Source organism: Hylobates moloch, unplaced genomic scaffold, assembly GCF_009828535.3.
Source record: "Hylobates moloch isolate HMO894 unplaced genomic scaffold, HMol_V3 SCAFFOLD_8, whole genome shotgun sequence".
Lineage (NCBI taxonomy): Eukaryota > Metazoa > Chordata > Mammalia > Primates > Hylobatidae > Hylobates > Hylobates moloch.
In genome coordinates this window covers 81653045-81670325 of record NW_026652283.1, presented here as the reverse complement: position 1 = coordinate 81670325, position 17281 = coordinate 81653045, and the positions used below count along the sequence as shown (strand labels likewise).

The following is a 17281-nucleotide window of genomic DNA, read 5'->3' as shown; positions in this document are numbered from 1 at the left end:
AGGCTGAGGCAGGAGAAGTGTTTGAACTGGGACCCTGGAGGCAGACATTGCGGTGAGCCAAGATCGCACCACTGCATTCCAACCTGGGATACAGAGCGAGACTCCATCTCAATAAATAAATAAATAAATAAATAAATAAATAAATAAATAAATAAATAAAATTTAATTTAAAAAAATTCCTAAGACTGGGCACGGTGGCTCAGCCTGTAAGTCCAGCACTTTGGGGCGAGTGGATCACCTAAGGTCAGGAGTTAAAGACCAGCCAGGCCACCATAGTGAAACCTCGTGTCTACTAAAAATACAAAAATTAGCTGGGTATGGTGGCACGTGCCTGTAGTCCCAGCTACTCAAGAGGCTGAGGCAGGAGAATCGCTTGAACCTGGGAGGCGGTGGTTGCAGTGAGCCTAGATCGCGCCACTGCACTCCAGCTTGGGTAACAAAGTGAGACTCAGTGTTAAAAAAAAAAAAAGAAAAAAAAGGCAGGGCTTGGTGGCTCTTGCCTGTAATCCCCGCACTTTGGGAGGCCGAGGCAGGTGGATTACCTGAGGTTGGGAGTTTGAGACGAGCCTGACCAACATGGAGAAACCCCATCTCTACTAAAAATACAAAATTAGCCTGGCGCGGTGGCACACGCCTGTAATCCCAGCTACTCGGGAGGCTGAGGCAACTTGTGGAGGTTGCAGTGAGTCGAGATCGCGCCACTGCACTCCAGCCTGGGTAACAGGGCGACTCTCTCAAAAAAAATTCTGGGTGCAATACATCTCTTTCCAGGTTTACTAATATATATTTTCCAATATTGAAAATAACTGACTTGGGCTGGGCGCGGTGGTTCACACCTGTAATCCCAGCACTTTGGGAGGCCAAGGTGGGCAGATCACGAGGTCAGGAGATTGAGACCATCCTGGCTAACACGGTGAAACCTCGTCTCTACTAAAAATACAAAAAGAAAATTAGCCGGGCATGGTGGGGGGGCACCTGTAATCCCAGCTACTCAGGAGGCTGAGGCAGGAGAATGGCGTGCACCCGGGAGGCGGGGCTTGCAGTAAGCCGAGATTGCACCACTGCACTCCAGCCTGGGCAATAGAGCAAGACTCCGTCTCAAAAAGAAAAAAAAAAAGAATTTATCTATTGTTACTATTGTTAGGAATTTTGCAATGATACTAAGGATTTACTAGCTTTTGAAGGTATGATATTGGTTTTATTGTTATGCTGAATAAACAGGAACCTTGTAGAGATGCACTCTGTTATATTTACAGATGAAGTGGTATGATTTTTTAAAATCTGTTGGGCATTAGGGCATGGGGACCTATAGATGAGGCAAGGTTGGCCTTCAGTTGATAATTCCTGAAGCTGAGTGATGGGTAATATGGGTGTTCATTATACTGTGAGGAACTGTGTAGATGCAGGTCTGGAATTTTACCCTACTTACAAGCTGTTAGTGAGCCTGCTACTATTTCTTCCATGCTGGTAAAAGATACAAGACTCCTGGGTCAGAGACAAAACAAAACAAAACAAAACAAAACAAAACCGTAATCACAGCAAAAGGAGCAGCCAGGACAACATGGTAAAACCCATCTCTACAAAAAATACGAAAATTAGCTAGACCTGGTGCGTGCCCATAGTCTCTGCTACTTTGGAGGCTGAGGTGAGAGGACTGCTTGAGCCCAGGAGGTCAAGGTTGCAGTGAGCTGAGATCCCACCACTGCATTCCAGTGTGGATGACAGAGAGAGACCTTCTCTCAAAAGAAAAAAAAAAAAGCTGGGTGCGGTGACTCATACCTATAATCTCAGCACTTTGGGAGACCGTGGCAGGCAGATCAGTTAGGGTCAGGAGTTTGAGACTAGCCTGGCCAACATGGTGAAACCCTGTCTCTACTAAAAATACAAAAATTATCCGGGCATGGTGGCGGGCGCCTGTAATCCCAGCTACTCAGGAGGCTGAAGCAGGAGAATCACTTGAACCTGGGAGGCAGAAGTTGCAGTGAGCCGAGATCGCACCACTGCATTCCAGCCTGGGCGACAGAGGGAGACTCCATTTCAAAAAAAAAAAAAAAAAAAAAAAAAAAGCCAGGCTTGGTGGCACCTGCCTGTAGTCCTAGCTATTCTGATTACTGAAGTGGGAGGACTACTTTAGCCCAGGAGCTTGAGGCTTCAGTGATGTATGACTGTGCCACTGCATTCTAGTCTGGGTGATGGAGCAAGACACTGTTTCAAAAAATCCAAACAACAAAACAAAAAAACCCAACATCTCCTTCAAATTTTTCCATGTCTGCACATTTGATCTAACTTCTTTTTTTTTTTTTTTTTTTTTTTGAGACAGTCTCACTCTGTCACCCAGGCTGGAGTGCAGTGGCATAATCTCTGCTCATTGCAACCTCTGCCTCCTGGGTTCAAGCAATTCTCCTGCCTCAGCCTCCCAAGTAGCTGGGATTACAGGCGCCCACCACCACGCCCGGCTAATTTTTATATTTTTAGTACAGACGGGGTTTCACCATGTTGGGCAGGCTGGTCTCGAACTCTTGACCTTAAGTGATCCACCCGCCTCAGCCTCCCAGTGCCGGGATTCCAAGTGTGAGCCACCACACCTGTCCTAACTCATTCTTTCTTATTGCTGCATATTATTTCATTAAATTGATGTCATGGACTGAATTGTGTCCTTCAAAATTCATATACTGAAGCCCTAACCCTCAACTGTGACTGCATTTGGAAATAGGGCCTTTAGAGAGGTAGTTAAGTTTACATGTGGACTTAAGGGGAGCCCCCTAATCAGATAGGACTGTGTCTTTGTAAGTAGGGGAAGGGTCACCAGAGACCCTTCTCTTTGCACACACAGAAAAATAGCCATGTTAAAGACAGAGTTAAAGGTGGCTGTCTTGCTCTGTCACACAGGCCGGAGTGCAATGGCAGGATCACAGTTTACTGCAGCCTCGACCTCCTGGGCTCAGGCAATTCTCCTACCTTAGCTTCCTGAGTAGCTGAGACTACAGGTATGTACCACAATGCCTGGGTAAGTTTTTTCAATTTTTTGTATAGATGGGGTCTTACCATTGTTGCTCAGACTGGTCTCGAACTCCTGGGCTCAAGCAATCTGCAGGACTCAGCCTCCCAAAGCGCTGGGATTACAGGCTGTGGGCAAAAATTTTCTTTCTTTCCTTTTTTCTTTTTCTTTTTTTTTTTTTGAGACGTAGTCTCACTCTGTCACCCAGGCTGGAGTGCAGTGTTGCGATATTGGCTTACTGCAACCTCCGCCTCCCAGGTTCTAGTGATTCTCCTGCCTCAGCTTCCCGAGTAGCTGGGATTACGGGCGTGAGCCACCATGCCCAGCCTATTTTTGTATTTTTAGTAGAGTTCGGGTTTCACCATGTTGGCCAGGCTGGTCTCAAACTCCTGACCTCAGGTGATCCGACCACCTCGGCCTCCCAAAGTGCTGAGATTACAGGTGTGAGCTATTGCGCCTGGCCGTTTTTTTTTTTTTTTTTTTGAGACAGGGTCTCACTCTGTCGCCCAGTCTGGAGTGCGGTGGTGTGATCTCAGCTCACTGCAACCTCTATCTCCCCGGTTCAATTGATCCTCCCAACTTTTTTTTCTTTTTTTGAGACGGAGTCTCGCTCTGTTGCCCAGGCTAGAGTGCAATGGCGCGATCTTGGCTCACTGCAAACTCTACCTCGCAGGTTCAAGCGATTCTCCTGCCTCAGCTTCCTGAACAGCTGGGATTACAGGCATGTGCCACCACGCCCAGTTAATTTTTGTATTTTAGTAGAGACGGGGTTTCACCATGTTGGTCAGGCTGGTCTCAAACTCCTGACCTTGTGATTCGCCTGCCTTGGCTTCCCAAAGTGCTGGGATTACAGGAATGAGCCACCACGTCTGGCCGATCCTCCCCTGTTATCCTTCTGAGCAGCTGGGAATACAGGCGCATGTCACCAAACCCAGCTACTTTTAGTATTTTTGTAGACAGGAGTCTCACCTTGTTGCCCAGGCTGATCTCAAATTCCTGGGCTCAATTGACCTGCCCATCTCAGCCTCCCGAAGGGCTGGGATTTCAGACTTGAGCCACTGCGCCTGTGGGAGATATGTCTATTCAAGTATTTTGCCCCCTACTGGCCTACAGGAGCCTCTTTTGGAGTGCGTCCTCTTGGTCTTGAATTTTTGTTTTTTTGGTTTGGTTTTGTTTTTTTTGAGATGGAGTTTCGCACTTGTTGCCAGGCTGAGTGCAATGGCGTGATCTCGGCTCACCGCAACCTCCGCCTCTTGGGTTCAAGCGATTCTCCTGCCTCAGCCTCCTGAGTAGCTGGGATTACAGGCATGCGCCACCATGCCCGATTGTGTATTTTTAGTAGAGACGGGGTTTCTCCATGTTGGTCAGGCTGGTCTTGAACTCCTGACCTCAGGTGATCCGCCCGCCTGGGCCTCCAAAGTGCTGGGATTACAGGCATGAGCCACCACACCTGGCCTTAGGTCTTGATTTATTTGTGGCTGGGCATAGTGGGTCACACCTGTTATCTCAGGATTTTGGGAGGCTGAAGTGGGAGGACCGCTTGAGGCCAGGAGTTTGAGATCAACCTAGGGTATCATAGTGAGACCCTTTCTCTACAAAAAATAAAAAATTATCTGGGCATGGTGGCATGTGCCTGTAGTCCCAGCTACTCGGGAAACTGAGGAGGGAGGATTAATTGAGCCTGGGAGGTTAAGGCTGTGATAAGCCATGATGGTGCCACTGCACTCCAGCCTGGGTGACAGAGTGAGACCCTGTCTCAAAAAAAAAAAAACAACCAACAATGAAAAAAACATTTGCATGCTATTCTCATCCCCTCTACTAGACTATAACTTTCTTTGGAGCAGGGACCACGACTTTATCACTTAACTTTCCCAACAACATTGCAAACAATCTGAGTGAAGTTGAATCCATCATCTTTTCCAACTCTTGTATCCCTTAATTATGTTAATAGTGCATAATCCTTTCAGTCACTGTGGTACAGATCTCAAAGTCATCTCTCCACACACTTGTGGCCTGGGCTCAGCCTGCTGCTCAACAGTCACCCCCTCATTTCTTTCTTTCTTGCTTTTCTCACTGTTGAGTATAGTTGAATCTTTCATTCTCTCTCGGGATCTAATTAGCATGCTAGTTTCTATTTTCCCAGCTGATTCAACCCTTTCACTTCCAGAAGAAGCTTTCTAAAGTACAGTCTTGGCCGAACATGGTGGGTCACGCCTGTAATCCCAACACTTTGGGAGGCCAAAGTGTGCGGACCACTTGAGGCCAGGAGTTCGAGGCCAGCCTGGCCAACATGGTGAAACCATCTCTAGTAAAAATACAAAAATGAGCTGGGCATGGTGGTGCACACCTGTAATTCCAGCTACTTGGGAGGCTGAGGCAGGAGAATCGCTTGAACGTGGGAGGTAGAGGTTGCAGTGAGCCGCAATCACGCCACTGTACTCCAGCCTGGGTGACTGAGTAGAGACTCTGTCTCAACAACAACAAAAAAGTGCAGTATTTTACTCTCCTAATAATTTTTTAAATGTCTTACCAAAAAAGTAAAAATTCCTTAGTATGGCACTCCCCAACAGTTTTTCAGTTCTATTTCCTGTAAAGCTTGCACACACATCCAACCCTCTGGTCACACTGAACTACTGAATATTCCTAGGATTTGCCCCTTGTTCCACTCGGATGTCTTTGTTCACGCTCCTTTCATTTTGCCATTCAGGAGTAACCACTCCTTTCTCTGAACCCTTGGAGCACCTGATACCTCCTTTCCAGCATTTACCACTTTCCATTTCCTTGACACAATGTTGTCATCTTCTCTACTAGGCTCTAAGTCCCTTGAGGCAGGGCCTTTGTAGCCTCCACAACAGCTTAGCAACTGATACACACAGCACTCAGATGTCCGTGCAGGGATCTATTCTCCACACAACACAGCACCATGCCCTGTTCAGATGCACTAATTATTTGAATGAATAAATGATGTTCCACCGCCACACCCCGGTCTTCTAGCCAATGTAGAGAGAAAGTAAAGAGATATATGTTGAACTGTTTGCACACAAAAGTGACGGGATATGGCACTAATTCTTCATACAGCCTCAAAGGCCACATCTTTTTTTTTTCAAGTTTCACTCTTGTCGCCCAGGCTGGAGTTCAATGGCACAATCTCGGCTCACTGTAACCTCTGCCTCCTGGGTTCAAGTGATTCTCCTGCCTCAGCCTCCCGAAGTAGCTGGGATTATATGCGCTCGCCACCACACCCAGCTAATTTTTTTGCATTTTTAGTTGAGACGGGGTTTCACCATGTTGGCCAGGCTGGTTTTGAACTCCTGACCTCAGGTGATCCACCCGCCTTGGCCTCCCAAAGTGCTGGGATTACAGGCGTGAGCCACCACGCCCGGCCTAAAGGCCACATCTTAAAACCATACTCTGTAAAATCCTGACCCAGCTTCAGAGCTACGCCACTGCGTTGTTTCCTTTTGAAGCTGAATTCCACTGAACCTATACTTGAACCTTATCTAGAGGACTACACCGTATAATTGGGACAATCCCCTTTCTCATTCCTAAGAGGTGATGTGGCCGGGCGGGACCTCCAGATTTCCAGCAACTATGACTGGCACTCTCCCCGCGACCAGCAAGTGCCACCTTGTCCTTTGCCTAGCGTTGTACAGTTTACGAAATCAACGAATCAACACGTTGACTTCATCTTCCCAGCAACCTAGGGAGACAAGACAAAAATGCTCACCTCCCTAAAAAAACAGATTAGAGGGGAGATGGGGAAGAGAAGAGGCGTGGCTACGAGCTGTGGCGGGGAAGGCGTGTGGAATCCCGGAGCCCGAGCTGGAAACCGTTGCCCGCTCAGCCATGACCGGGGCTGTTTATTCGCATCAGGAGGCACGGGTGGCTCGCAGAGGGCACGAAGACCCTCCCTGCTCTCACACTGCAGGCAGCTAAGTCGCCCAGAAAGGCGGCAACTTGACGCCCGACCCCGCCACCCCGACCCGCTCGCTCTGCGACCCCAGAGCAGCCGGCGCCAGCCCGTCCCCTTCGCGACTCCGCCGGAAGTCCCGCCTGCACCGCCGCCGCGCCCCATTGGGCCGGGTGCCGGGGCATCCCGGGCGCTGGGTGCCCCGAGCGGCCACGACGAGCCCCAGGTGGGGCCGGGCTCGAGGCCAGCGGAGGAGCGGAGCCGTGCGCGGCACGCGGGTTCCGTGTCGCCGGGTGGGGAACGCCGGGCCGGCAGCGAGACTTCCGCCAGGGGACCCGGAAGGGGCCGCGCCGCCGCTGCTGGGAGTTGTAGTCCGGCCGTGGTTGGGGGAGCCGCGGCTCATGCGCGGTGCACAGAGGCTTGTTTCACATCTGTAACAACAGGTGAATTGGGCTTTTTATTCTCCCCTTTCGTGCCCTCTTGAGGAGCCTGCCGCGGCCGGGGGTGGTCGTCGTGAGGAGGGGGCCCGGTCCGACCGCCGGCCTGGCGGAGAGTGGGGCGGAGACGCCGGCGGGCCCGAAGAGCAGGCCGGGCATCCTAGGCCTGCCCGGGAAGCCGGCCCGGCCGATCCGTGGGCAGCCAGGCCTCGGCCTGCCGTTGCCATGGAGCCCGGGCGGGGGCGGGGGCCAGACCGGTCCGCCGGGGCGGGCCTCGCATCCAGGGGCTCCGCGGAGGCCGTGGGAGAGGCCGCTTCATTGGCGCAACGACGCCTTCGCCTCAGGGGATGCGCCGTTTCCCCAGGCAGGGCCTGGAGGAAGCCTCCTGAGTGCCCCGAGACCTTTGTCTACTTCTCCTCCTTCCCGGTGCTGCCCGGACCGTTCGTCCAGAGGGAGGCCCGGTGCCTTCTGGCCCCCTAGTTTGCCCTCTTTTGCACCGACCTTGTCACTGGGGGAGGCCAAGGGGTGAGGTATTCTTTGTTTGCTGGTGGTAACTTGCCCCATTTAGCGGGGAAGACCAAATGCATGTTGGGTTCTTTGTTTGCAGTGAACTGGAGTCCCAGGGGTCCTCAGAACCCCTAACCCAGGGGTATGGCATATCTAGTCGTTGTGTAGCAACATTGGTCATTTGAATTGTGGTTTTTCAAGGCAGAGGCTGTTTCACTTCACAACCCCACTCCATGAAGGTTTGCCATACACCAGCAGGTAGACTGCAGAAGGCCACTTACAGGCTTTCAACCTGGTTTTAGTTGCAGCTTGTGGGCCAGAGTGAAATGAGACGTTGTCTGGTGATTTCCCTTGAAGTTTCTTGCAAGGCGGTAACCCCACTGTCATTGTGGGTCTTGACAACATCTTGTAATTTACACTTAAATCTTAGAGATTTAAGGCGATGTGCAGAAACTACATCCTTTGCTGCGTTTTCTACCTGTGTTGGCTCTTTATCCCTAAAAGATAGTTGCTGTTCAAGTGTTTTGATTTATGTAGCTGTGATACAAAGTTTTATTAGGGCCAGGAGCGGTGTCTCACGCTTGTAATCCCAGCACTTTGGGAGGCCGAGGTGGGTGGATCACCTGAGGTCAGAAGTTTGAGACCAGCCTGGCCAACATGGCTAGACCTTGTTTCTACTAAAAATACAAAAATTAGCCGGGCATGGTGGCGTGCGCCTGTAACCCTAACTACTTGGGAGGCTGAGGCAAGAGAATTGCTTGAACCCAGGAGGTGGAGGTTGCAGTGAGCCAAGATCGCGCCATTGCACCCCAGCCTGGGCAACAAGAGCGAAACTCCGTCTCAAAACAAACCAAAACAAAAACCACACACAAGTTTTATTAGCTGTTGGACCGTTCTTGCCCCTTTCAGCCTTTGAAGATACCAGTATAATATGTCTCAAGGAATGAACCGTAGTACATTTAGGCAACAGCATAATATCCTGGAAATAAGAAAGTTAGCTTAGTATAAGCATGGAGGGTTTTGGAGTCAGCATGCTTCAATGCTGATTTCCATCTGCCCTGAGGCAGCTATGGGATCTTGGGCAGATTGTGTAACCTGTGCTTCAGTTTTCTTCTCTGGAAAGATAATTCCTACCTCACTGGATAGTTGCCTGGATTAAATGGGATAAAGTCTATGGAAGTATGTTGTGAACTGTAAAAATGGTATTCAACTTTGAGTTATTGTTATTTTCCCAATCTTGAAGAGTATTATAGCTTCTTTATGTTAGATTATCATTATTATGGGGTTAGAACTCAAAACGCGCCGGGCGCGGTGGCTCACGCCTGTAATCCCAGCACTTTGGGAGGCCGAGGCGGGCGGATCACAAGGTCAAGAGATCGAGACCATCCTGGCTAACACAGTGAAACCCCGTCTCTACTAAAAATACAAAAAATTAGCCGGGCGAGATGGCGGGCGCCTGTAGTCCCAGCTACTCGGGAGGCTGAGGCAGGAGAATGGCGTGAACCCCGGGGGGCGGAGACTGCAGTGAGCCGAGATCGCGCCACTGCACTCCAGCCGGGGCGACAGCGAGACTCTGTCTCAAAAAAAAAAAGAAAAAAAAAAAAAAAAAAGAACTCAAAACGGAAGTAGGTTTTGCTTTGGGCTCGCAGAAAATGCTTTTCAGGCTTACAAGGCTTTCTTTACCTTGACATCTTCTTAGATGATGTCAGAAGACTTCAGCACTTCTACAGGTGCTGGTGTAGGACAGCTCACAATTTAATGGGCCTAGAATGGGTCATGGTAAGTCCTGATTTGTAAGGCCATTTTGTCCAGTATGTGCTCTTCATGTCACTAACAAAATTTATCCTTGTTAGAGCTAGTAAATGATGGTTGGAGCAACTTTCTTTCCCTATGGGGCCTCCACTGTATTGACTCAGCGTTGTACTTCCCAGGAGGAGGCCCAGCCTCGTGATGAGGAATAGCAAGGAGAGAATTCAGCTCCAGTTCAAAAGCCTACAAAATCTGAGACTGTCATTGCTTTTATAAGGTAAGTTGATTTAGCCGTGCACAGAGCAGTGGTGGATCCGATGCTCAGCCGTACTGTAAAACAAGAGGCATGTGTTAAACCTATTTCTGACCATTTTGGAAAAAGGATATCATTTATTTTATTTTATTTTTGAGACAGAGTCTCGCTTTGTACCCCAGGCTGGAGTGCTGTGGCGCAATCTTGGCTTGCTGCAACCTCTGCCTCCCAGGTTCAAGCAATTCTCCTGTCTCAGCCTCCCAAGTAGCTGAGATTACAGGCACCTGCCACCATGCCCAGCTGATTTTTTTGTATTTTTAGTAGAGACGGAGTTTCACCATGTTGGCCAGGCTGGTCTCAAACCCCTGACGTCAGGTGATCAGCCTGCCTCAGCCTCCCAAAGTGCTGGGATTACAGGCGTGAGCCACCGTGCCCAGCCAGAAGGGTATCATTTTTAATTAGTCATTGTGGAATCCCTGTCCTGGAACCATCCCCTAGTGACTCTACCTGGAGTTAAATTGTATTTCATTATGCAGGAAATCTTTTTTTTTTTTTTTTTTAATTATACTTTAGGTTTTAGGGTACATGTGCACAATGTGCAGGTTTGTTACATATGTATCCATGTGCCATGTTGATTTCCTGCACCCATTAGCTCATCATTTAGCATTAGGTATATCTCCTAATGCTGTCCCCGCCCCCCCAGGAAATCTTGATAAAATAGCATTTTACTTATCTGTAAATTACTTAAGAGACACATTGAACTACAAAGGTTTTTTGTTTTTGAGACAGTCTTGCCTGGTCACCCAGGCTGGAGTGCAATGGTGCAATCTCGGCTCACTGCAACCTCCACCTCCTTAGTTCAAGCAAGTCCCCTGCCTCAGCCTCATGCCACCAAGCCCGGCTAATTTTTTTGTATTATTATTATTATTATTTTTAGATGGAGTCTCACTCTGTTGCCCAGGTTGGAGTGCAGTGGTGCGATCTTGGCTCACTGCAACCTCCGCCTCCTGGGTTCAAGTGATTCTCCTGCCTCAGCCTCCTGAGTAGCTGGGATTACAGGTGCGCCCCACCACGCCTGGCTTATTTTTGTATTTTTAGTAGAGATGGGGTTTCACCATTTTGGTCAGGCTGATCTCAAACTCCTGACCTCGTGATCTGCCTGCCTCTGCCTCCAAAAGTGCTGGGATTACAGGTGTGAGCCACCACACCTGGCCAATTTTTTTTTTTTTTTCTGAGATGGAGTCTCACTCTGTCACCCAGGCTGGAGTACAGTGGTGCAATCTTGGCTCATGGCAACCTCTGCCTCCTGGGTTCAAGCGATTCTTCTGTCTCAGCCTCCTGAGTAGCTGGGACTACAGGCGTGCACCACCACACCTGGCTAATTTTTTTGTATTTTTAGTGGAGATAGGGTTTTACCATGTTGGCCATGCTGGTCTTGAACTCCTGACTTCGTGATCCGCCTGCCTCGGCCTCCTAAAGTGCTGGGATTACAGGAGTGAGCCACTGCACTCAGGCGTGCCTGGCCAATTTTTTTGTATTTTTAGTAGAGACAGGATTTCACCATCTTGGCCAGAAAGGTCTCAAACTCCTGACCTCAGGCAATCTGCCTGCCTCGGCCTCCCAAAGTGATGGGATTACAGGTGTGAGCCACCAAGCCTGGCCCACTACAAAGATTTTTTAACATTACTGCATTATGGCCGGGCGTGGTGGCTTATGCCTGTAATCCCAGCACTTTGGGAGGCTGAGGCGGGCGGATCACAAGGTCAGGAGTTCGAGTCCAGCCTGGCCAACATGGTGAAACACTGTCTCTACCAAAAATACAAAAATTAGCCAGGCGTGGTGGTGGGCGCCTGTAATCCTAGCTGCTAGGGAGACTGAGACAGGAGAATCATTTGAACCCAGGAGGCGGAGGTTGTAGTGAGCAGAGATCGTGCCATTGCACTCCAGCCTAGGCAACAAGAGCAAGACTCTGTCTCAAAACAAAACACCATTACTGACTACATTACAAGGAAGACAGCTTTCTTTTGGATCTGTATGAAATGTTCTAGAGCTCTGTAAATTATATCTCTAAAAGTTCCTATCTTGATTCTCATAGTATCGTTTTTTAGACTAGTAAGGAAAAAGAGTGGTACATGAGCCTGAATTGACATATTGGGCTAGAGGATTAGGGACTTTTAAAAAGCAAAACTGGCCGGGCACGGTGGCTCATGCCTGTAATCCCAGCACTTTGGGAGGCCGAGGCAGGCAGATGATGAGGCCAAGAGATCGAGACCATCCTGGCCAACATGGTGAAAGCCCATCTCTACTAAAAATACAAAAAAAATTAGCCGTGCATGGTGGCGTGTGCCTGTAGTCCCAGCTACTTGGGAGGCTGAGGTAGGAGAATAGCTTGAACCCGGGAGGTGGAGGTTGCAGTAAGCTAATATTACGCCATTGCCCTCCAACCTGGTGACAGAGTGAGACTCTGTCTCAAAAAAAAAAAAAAAAAAAAAAGCAAAATCAAGAGTCTGTTTGCAAGCAAATTAACTTACAAATTTTTTTTTTTAGAGACAGGGTCTCACTGTGTTGCCTAGGCTGGTCTTGAACTCCTGGCCTCAAGCGATCCTTCACCTGGGCGTCCCAAAGTGCTGGGATTACAGGCATGAGCCACCACACCTAGCCATTAAATTTTGCTTTTTTTTTGTTTTGTTTTTTTGAGACAGAGTTTCGCTCTTGTTGCCCAGGCTGCAGTGCAGTGGCACAATCTCATCTCACTGGAACGTCCACCTCCTGGGTTCAAGTGATTCTCCTGCCTCAGCCTCCCACGTAGTTAGGATTACAGGCACGCGCCATCACGTCTGGCTAATTTTGTATTTTTAGTAGAGACGGGGTTTCTCCGTGTTGGTCAGGCTGGTCTCAAACTCCCGACCTCAGGTGATCTGCTCGCCGCGGCCTCCCAAAGTGCTGGGATTACAAGCATGAGCCACTGCACCTGGCTTGCTTTTTTTTTTTTTTTTTTTTTAATGAGATGGAGTTTTGCTCCGTCGCCCAGGCTGGAGTGCAGTGGCGCGATCTCGGCTCACTGCAAGCTCCGCCTCCCGGGTTCACGCCATTCTCCTGCCTCAGCCTCTCCGAGTAGCTGGGACTACAGGCACCCGCCACCACGCCCGGCTAATTTTTATATTTTTAGTAGAGACGGGGTTTCACCGTGGTCTCGATCTCCTGACCTCGTGATCCGCCCGCCTCGGCCTCCCAAAGTGCTGGGATTACAAGCGTGAGCCACCGCGCCCGGCCTGCTTTTTGTTTTTTTTTAAGAGAGATAGCATCTTGCTTTGTCACCCAGACTGGAGTGCAGTGGCGTGATCACAGCTCACTGTAAACCTCAAAATCCTGGGCGAAGTGATCCTCCTGCCTCAGCCTCCTGAGTAGCTAAGACTGCAAGCATGTACCACCACACCTGGCTAATTTTGAAAATTTTTTTTAGATATGCAGTCTCACTACGTTGCCCAGGCTGGTCTTGAACTCCTGGTCTCAAGTGCTCCTCTCATCTCAGCCTCCCAAAGTGCTTGGATTACAGGTGTGAACCACTGTGCCTAGCCAGTTTACCATTTCTTAGCAATAGAGTATTGTTTTTTTTTTTCTTGTTTTTTTTAATTTATTTTTTATTTTTATTTTTTTGAGATGGAGTCTCTCTGTGTTGCCCAGGCTGGAGTGCCAAGGCACGATCTTGGCTCACTGCAACCTCCGCTTCCCGGGTTCAAACGATTCTCCTGCCTCAGCCCCCTGAGTAGCTGGGATTACAGACATGCGCCACCATAGCCGGCTAATTTTTGTATTTTTATTGGGGACGAGGTTTCCTCATGTTAGCCAGGCTGTTGGGGTGATCTGCCCACCTCAGCCTCCCAAAGTGCTGGGATTACAGGCATGAGCCACCGCACCCAGCCGAGTTTTCTTTTTTTTTTTGAGACAGAGTCTTACTCTTGTTGCCCAGGCTGGAGTGCAATTGCGCGATCTTGGCTCACTGCAACCTCTGCCTCCCGGATTCAAGCGATTCTCCTGCCCCAGCCTCCCGAGTAGCTGAGATTACAGGCGTCTGCCACCGTGCCTGGCTAATTTTTTGTATTTTTTTAGTAGAGACGGGGTCATGTTGGTCAGGGAGTATTGTTTTTTAAGTAATATTTATTTAAAATGTTTTATATTTTATAATATTCTGGTTTTCTTTTAAATTAGAATGTCAAATTACACACTTTTTATTTTCATTTGGATAGAAGGTATCTAGAAGGTATCTATGGAATGTAACTTTTTTTTTTTTTTTTTTTTTTTTTTTTTTTTTTTTTTTTTTTTTTTTGAGACGGAGTCTTTCTCTGTCCCCCAGGCTGGAGTGCAGTGGCGCGATCTCGGCTCACTGCAAGCTCTACCTCCCGGGTTCACGCCATTCTCCTGCCTCAGCCTCCCGAGTAGCTGGGACTACAGGCGCCCGCCAACACGCCCGGCTAATTTTTTGTATTTTTAGTAGAGACGGGGTTTCACCGTGTTAGCCAGGATGGTCTCGATCTCCTGACCTTGTCATCCTCCCGCCTCGGCCTCCCAAAGTGCTGGGATTACAGGCTTGAGCCACCGCGCCCGGCAGGAATGTAACTTCTTAAAGTAAATATTATCGTTGTTGATATTGTGTTGTTCTCTGTGATATACCATATCCTCTGGGCTGAAATTTCCAGCATCCCTTGGGGAGTGGAGGCCATCAGGGCAGACCTGCTATGGACCTGAAAGATTCCACCCCAGGTCAGCCCTCCACTCCCCACCTCCCCACAATTTGAGAATGAGAGGGAACAGGAGTCAGGAGCAGGAGTGTTGGCCCCAGTAGACTTCAAGCAATGTTGGACATGATTCTGATTTGCTAAACACTGTGTAGATGTTTTTAAACAAAGTCCACTTAAGGTTACTGCACTAATCAAGGAGTACTGGATTATAAAAACATCTATAAATCTGAGTTTGAGTATTTTTTAAAACAAAATTGTTAAACCAGAGGTGTTGCTTTTTTTTTTCTTGTCATCTCTAAGTATAGTCCTTAGTTAAATATACTAATACGCAAAATGCACCAAAACTTTTGGCTAATAGTTATGCTTTAACTTAATATTTGTTATTTCATAGAGACTCTATTATAAAAAGCTTTTTATTCTGAATCACTATACAGTTATTCTTTGATCCTGTCAGTCAAATCTCATTTTTTTTTTTTTTTTTGAGACGGAGTCTCACTCTATCGCCCAGGCTGGAGTGCAGTGGCGCAATCTTGGCTCACTGAAAGCTCCGCCTCCCGGGTTCGCGCCATTCTCCTGCCTCAGCCTCTCCGAGTAGCTGGGACTACAGGCGCCTGCCACCACGCCCGGCTAAGTTTTTGTCTTTTTAGTAGAGATGGGGTTTCACCGTGGTCTCGATCTCCTGACCTCGTGATCCACCTGCCTCGGCCTCCCAAAGTGCTGGGATTACAAGCGTGAGCCACCGCGCCCAGCCTCAAATCTCATTTTTAGGGTCTTGACTAGGTTTTATGAAAGCCCAGTAAGCCAGTTTGCCTATAAGGCAGTCATCAGTCCTATTTCCTGATGCCACGTGACAGAAGGGGTCCATGTAGAATTTCGTTTCTTCCCGGAAGTCCCAAGGAAACCTGCAAGTATTATGATAACTAGGAAGGAAACCTGCAAGTATTACGATGAACTGGGAAGGAAACCTGTAAGTATTATGATGAACTAGGTAGAACTACATGTCTCTCATGATGAAATGCATCTCCCTCTGTTTAATAGGATGTGGGGAGTTTTAGGACAGGGAAGAAAGTGCTCAATTAGAAAGAAGCAAAGACAATTACTCTAGAGTGGAGCTGGCCTTCCAGTCCTCAAGACTGGGGAGCAGCAGTTGGGGCTCATTAGTGAAGAGTGTCATTTTTTTCATTTTCTGGACAGTGCTCTCCATGTTACTGAGTCTTCTTTGTGGGTTGCTGGACCAGGAATACTAACCATTGCCTCTTGGCCCTCCTTGTTCTCAGGATTCCAGCTTTCCCTCCTGGCCAGAAATGTTCAGCCTGGACTCATTCAGAAAAGGTAAGACTGCAACTGTGCTTGTGACCTCATGCCCTGCCTTATTGGGATGGGCAGCTCTGAGGGCTGTGAAAGTCTCTCCCCAGTATGTAGTTCTTTCACATTTCTTTGGGTGGTTTTCCGAAGTCCTTTCCTATAGCCTTTCTCTTGCATGGTGCTTATAATCTGTGCCAACCCTTGCCATGGCCTTTGCCATGCTTCCTGCCAGTGCACCCTTCTGCGTACTCCCTGCTTATTAAAATCCCCCCCTTTTTTTTTTCTGAGATGGAGTCTCACTTCTGTCGCCCAGGCTGGAGTGCAGTGGCACGATCTCGGCTCAGTGCAACCTCCGCCTCCCGGGTTGAAGCAATTCTCCTGCTTCAGCCTCCGTCGTAGCTGGGATTACAGGCACCGGCTGCGAAGCTTGGCTAATTCTTTTTTTTTTTTTAGTTGAGACGGGGTTTCACCATGTTGGCCAGGCTGGTCTCAAACTGTTGACCTCAAGTGATCCACCCACCTCGGCCTCCCAAAGTGCTGGGATTACAGGTGTGAGCCACTGTGCCTGGCCTCTAAAATCCTATTTTTCTAGGCTAGTATTTTATACCGTCTCCTTCATGAACCTTTCCTAATTCTGTTGACCAAGTGCAATCTTTCTCCAACCTTCCTCAGTACCATACCTGTTCGTTCTCATGGTTAGTCTATTCTGAATTAATCATTTTGTCACTAGATTGGAAGCTCCCTGTAGCCAGGGCCTGTTGTGTGCTTTTATCATGCATAGCACCTGGCCAGCATTTCGCACATAGTAGGCCTCAGTAAACACTGGTGGAAGTGGATTGTGTCTGTATTAGGCTGTTCTTGCATTGGTATAAAAAAATACCTGAGCCTGGGTAATTTATAAGAAAAGAGGTTTAATTGGCTCACATTTCTGCAGGGTGTATAGGAAACATGCTGCTGGCAGCTGTTTGGCTTCTGGGGAGGACTCAGGGAGCTTTTACTCAGGGGCAGAAGGTGAAGTGGGAGCAGGCATGTCACATGGCAAAAATCAGGATCCAGAGAGAGAGTTGCGGAGGTGCCACACAATTTAAACAAGATTGGCTGGGCACGATGGCTCACGCCTGTAATCCCAGCACTTTGGGAGGCCAAGGTGGACAGATTGCCTGAGCTCAGGAGTTCGAGACCACTCTGGACAACACGGTGAAACCCCGTCTCTACTAAAATGCAAAAAATTTTCCAGGCGTGGCAGTGTGTGCCTATAGTCCCAGCTACTCAGGAGGCTGAGGCAGGAGAATAGCTTGAACCCGGGGGGCAGAGGTTGCAATGAGCCAAGATTACACCACTGCACTCCAGCCTGGGTGACAGAGCAAGACTCAGTCTCAAAAA

At 48.7% G+C, this 17281-nt stretch overlaps 1 protein-coding gene across 5 annotated transcripts in view; it reads left to right on the top strand.

Moving 5' to 3' along the window:
* Nucleotides 1-7195: 7195 nt before the first annotated feature.
* DHX30 (DExH-box helicase 30) overlaps nucleotides 7196-17281 on the top strand; it is a 44540-nt gene continuing 34454 nt past the window's right edge. For 2 of the 5 annotated variants that reach the window (XM_032161700.2, XM_032161702.2), the window contains exons 1-3: nucleotides 7196-7351; nucleotides 9784-9878; nucleotides 15871-15925. In XM_032161700.2, the coding sequence (XP_032017591.1) occupies nucleotides 15898-15925 (28 nt within the window). In that variant the 5' untranslated portion in view covers nucleotides 7196-7351; nucleotides 9784-9878; nucleotides 15871-15897. Of the gene's footprint in view, nucleotides 7352-7629; nucleotides 7871-9783; nucleotides 9879-13327; nucleotides 13411-15870; nucleotides 15926-17281 lie in introns of those variants that run through there. The other 3 variants (XM_032161701.2, XM_058443167.1, XM_058443168.1) reach the window with 3 other exon arrangements.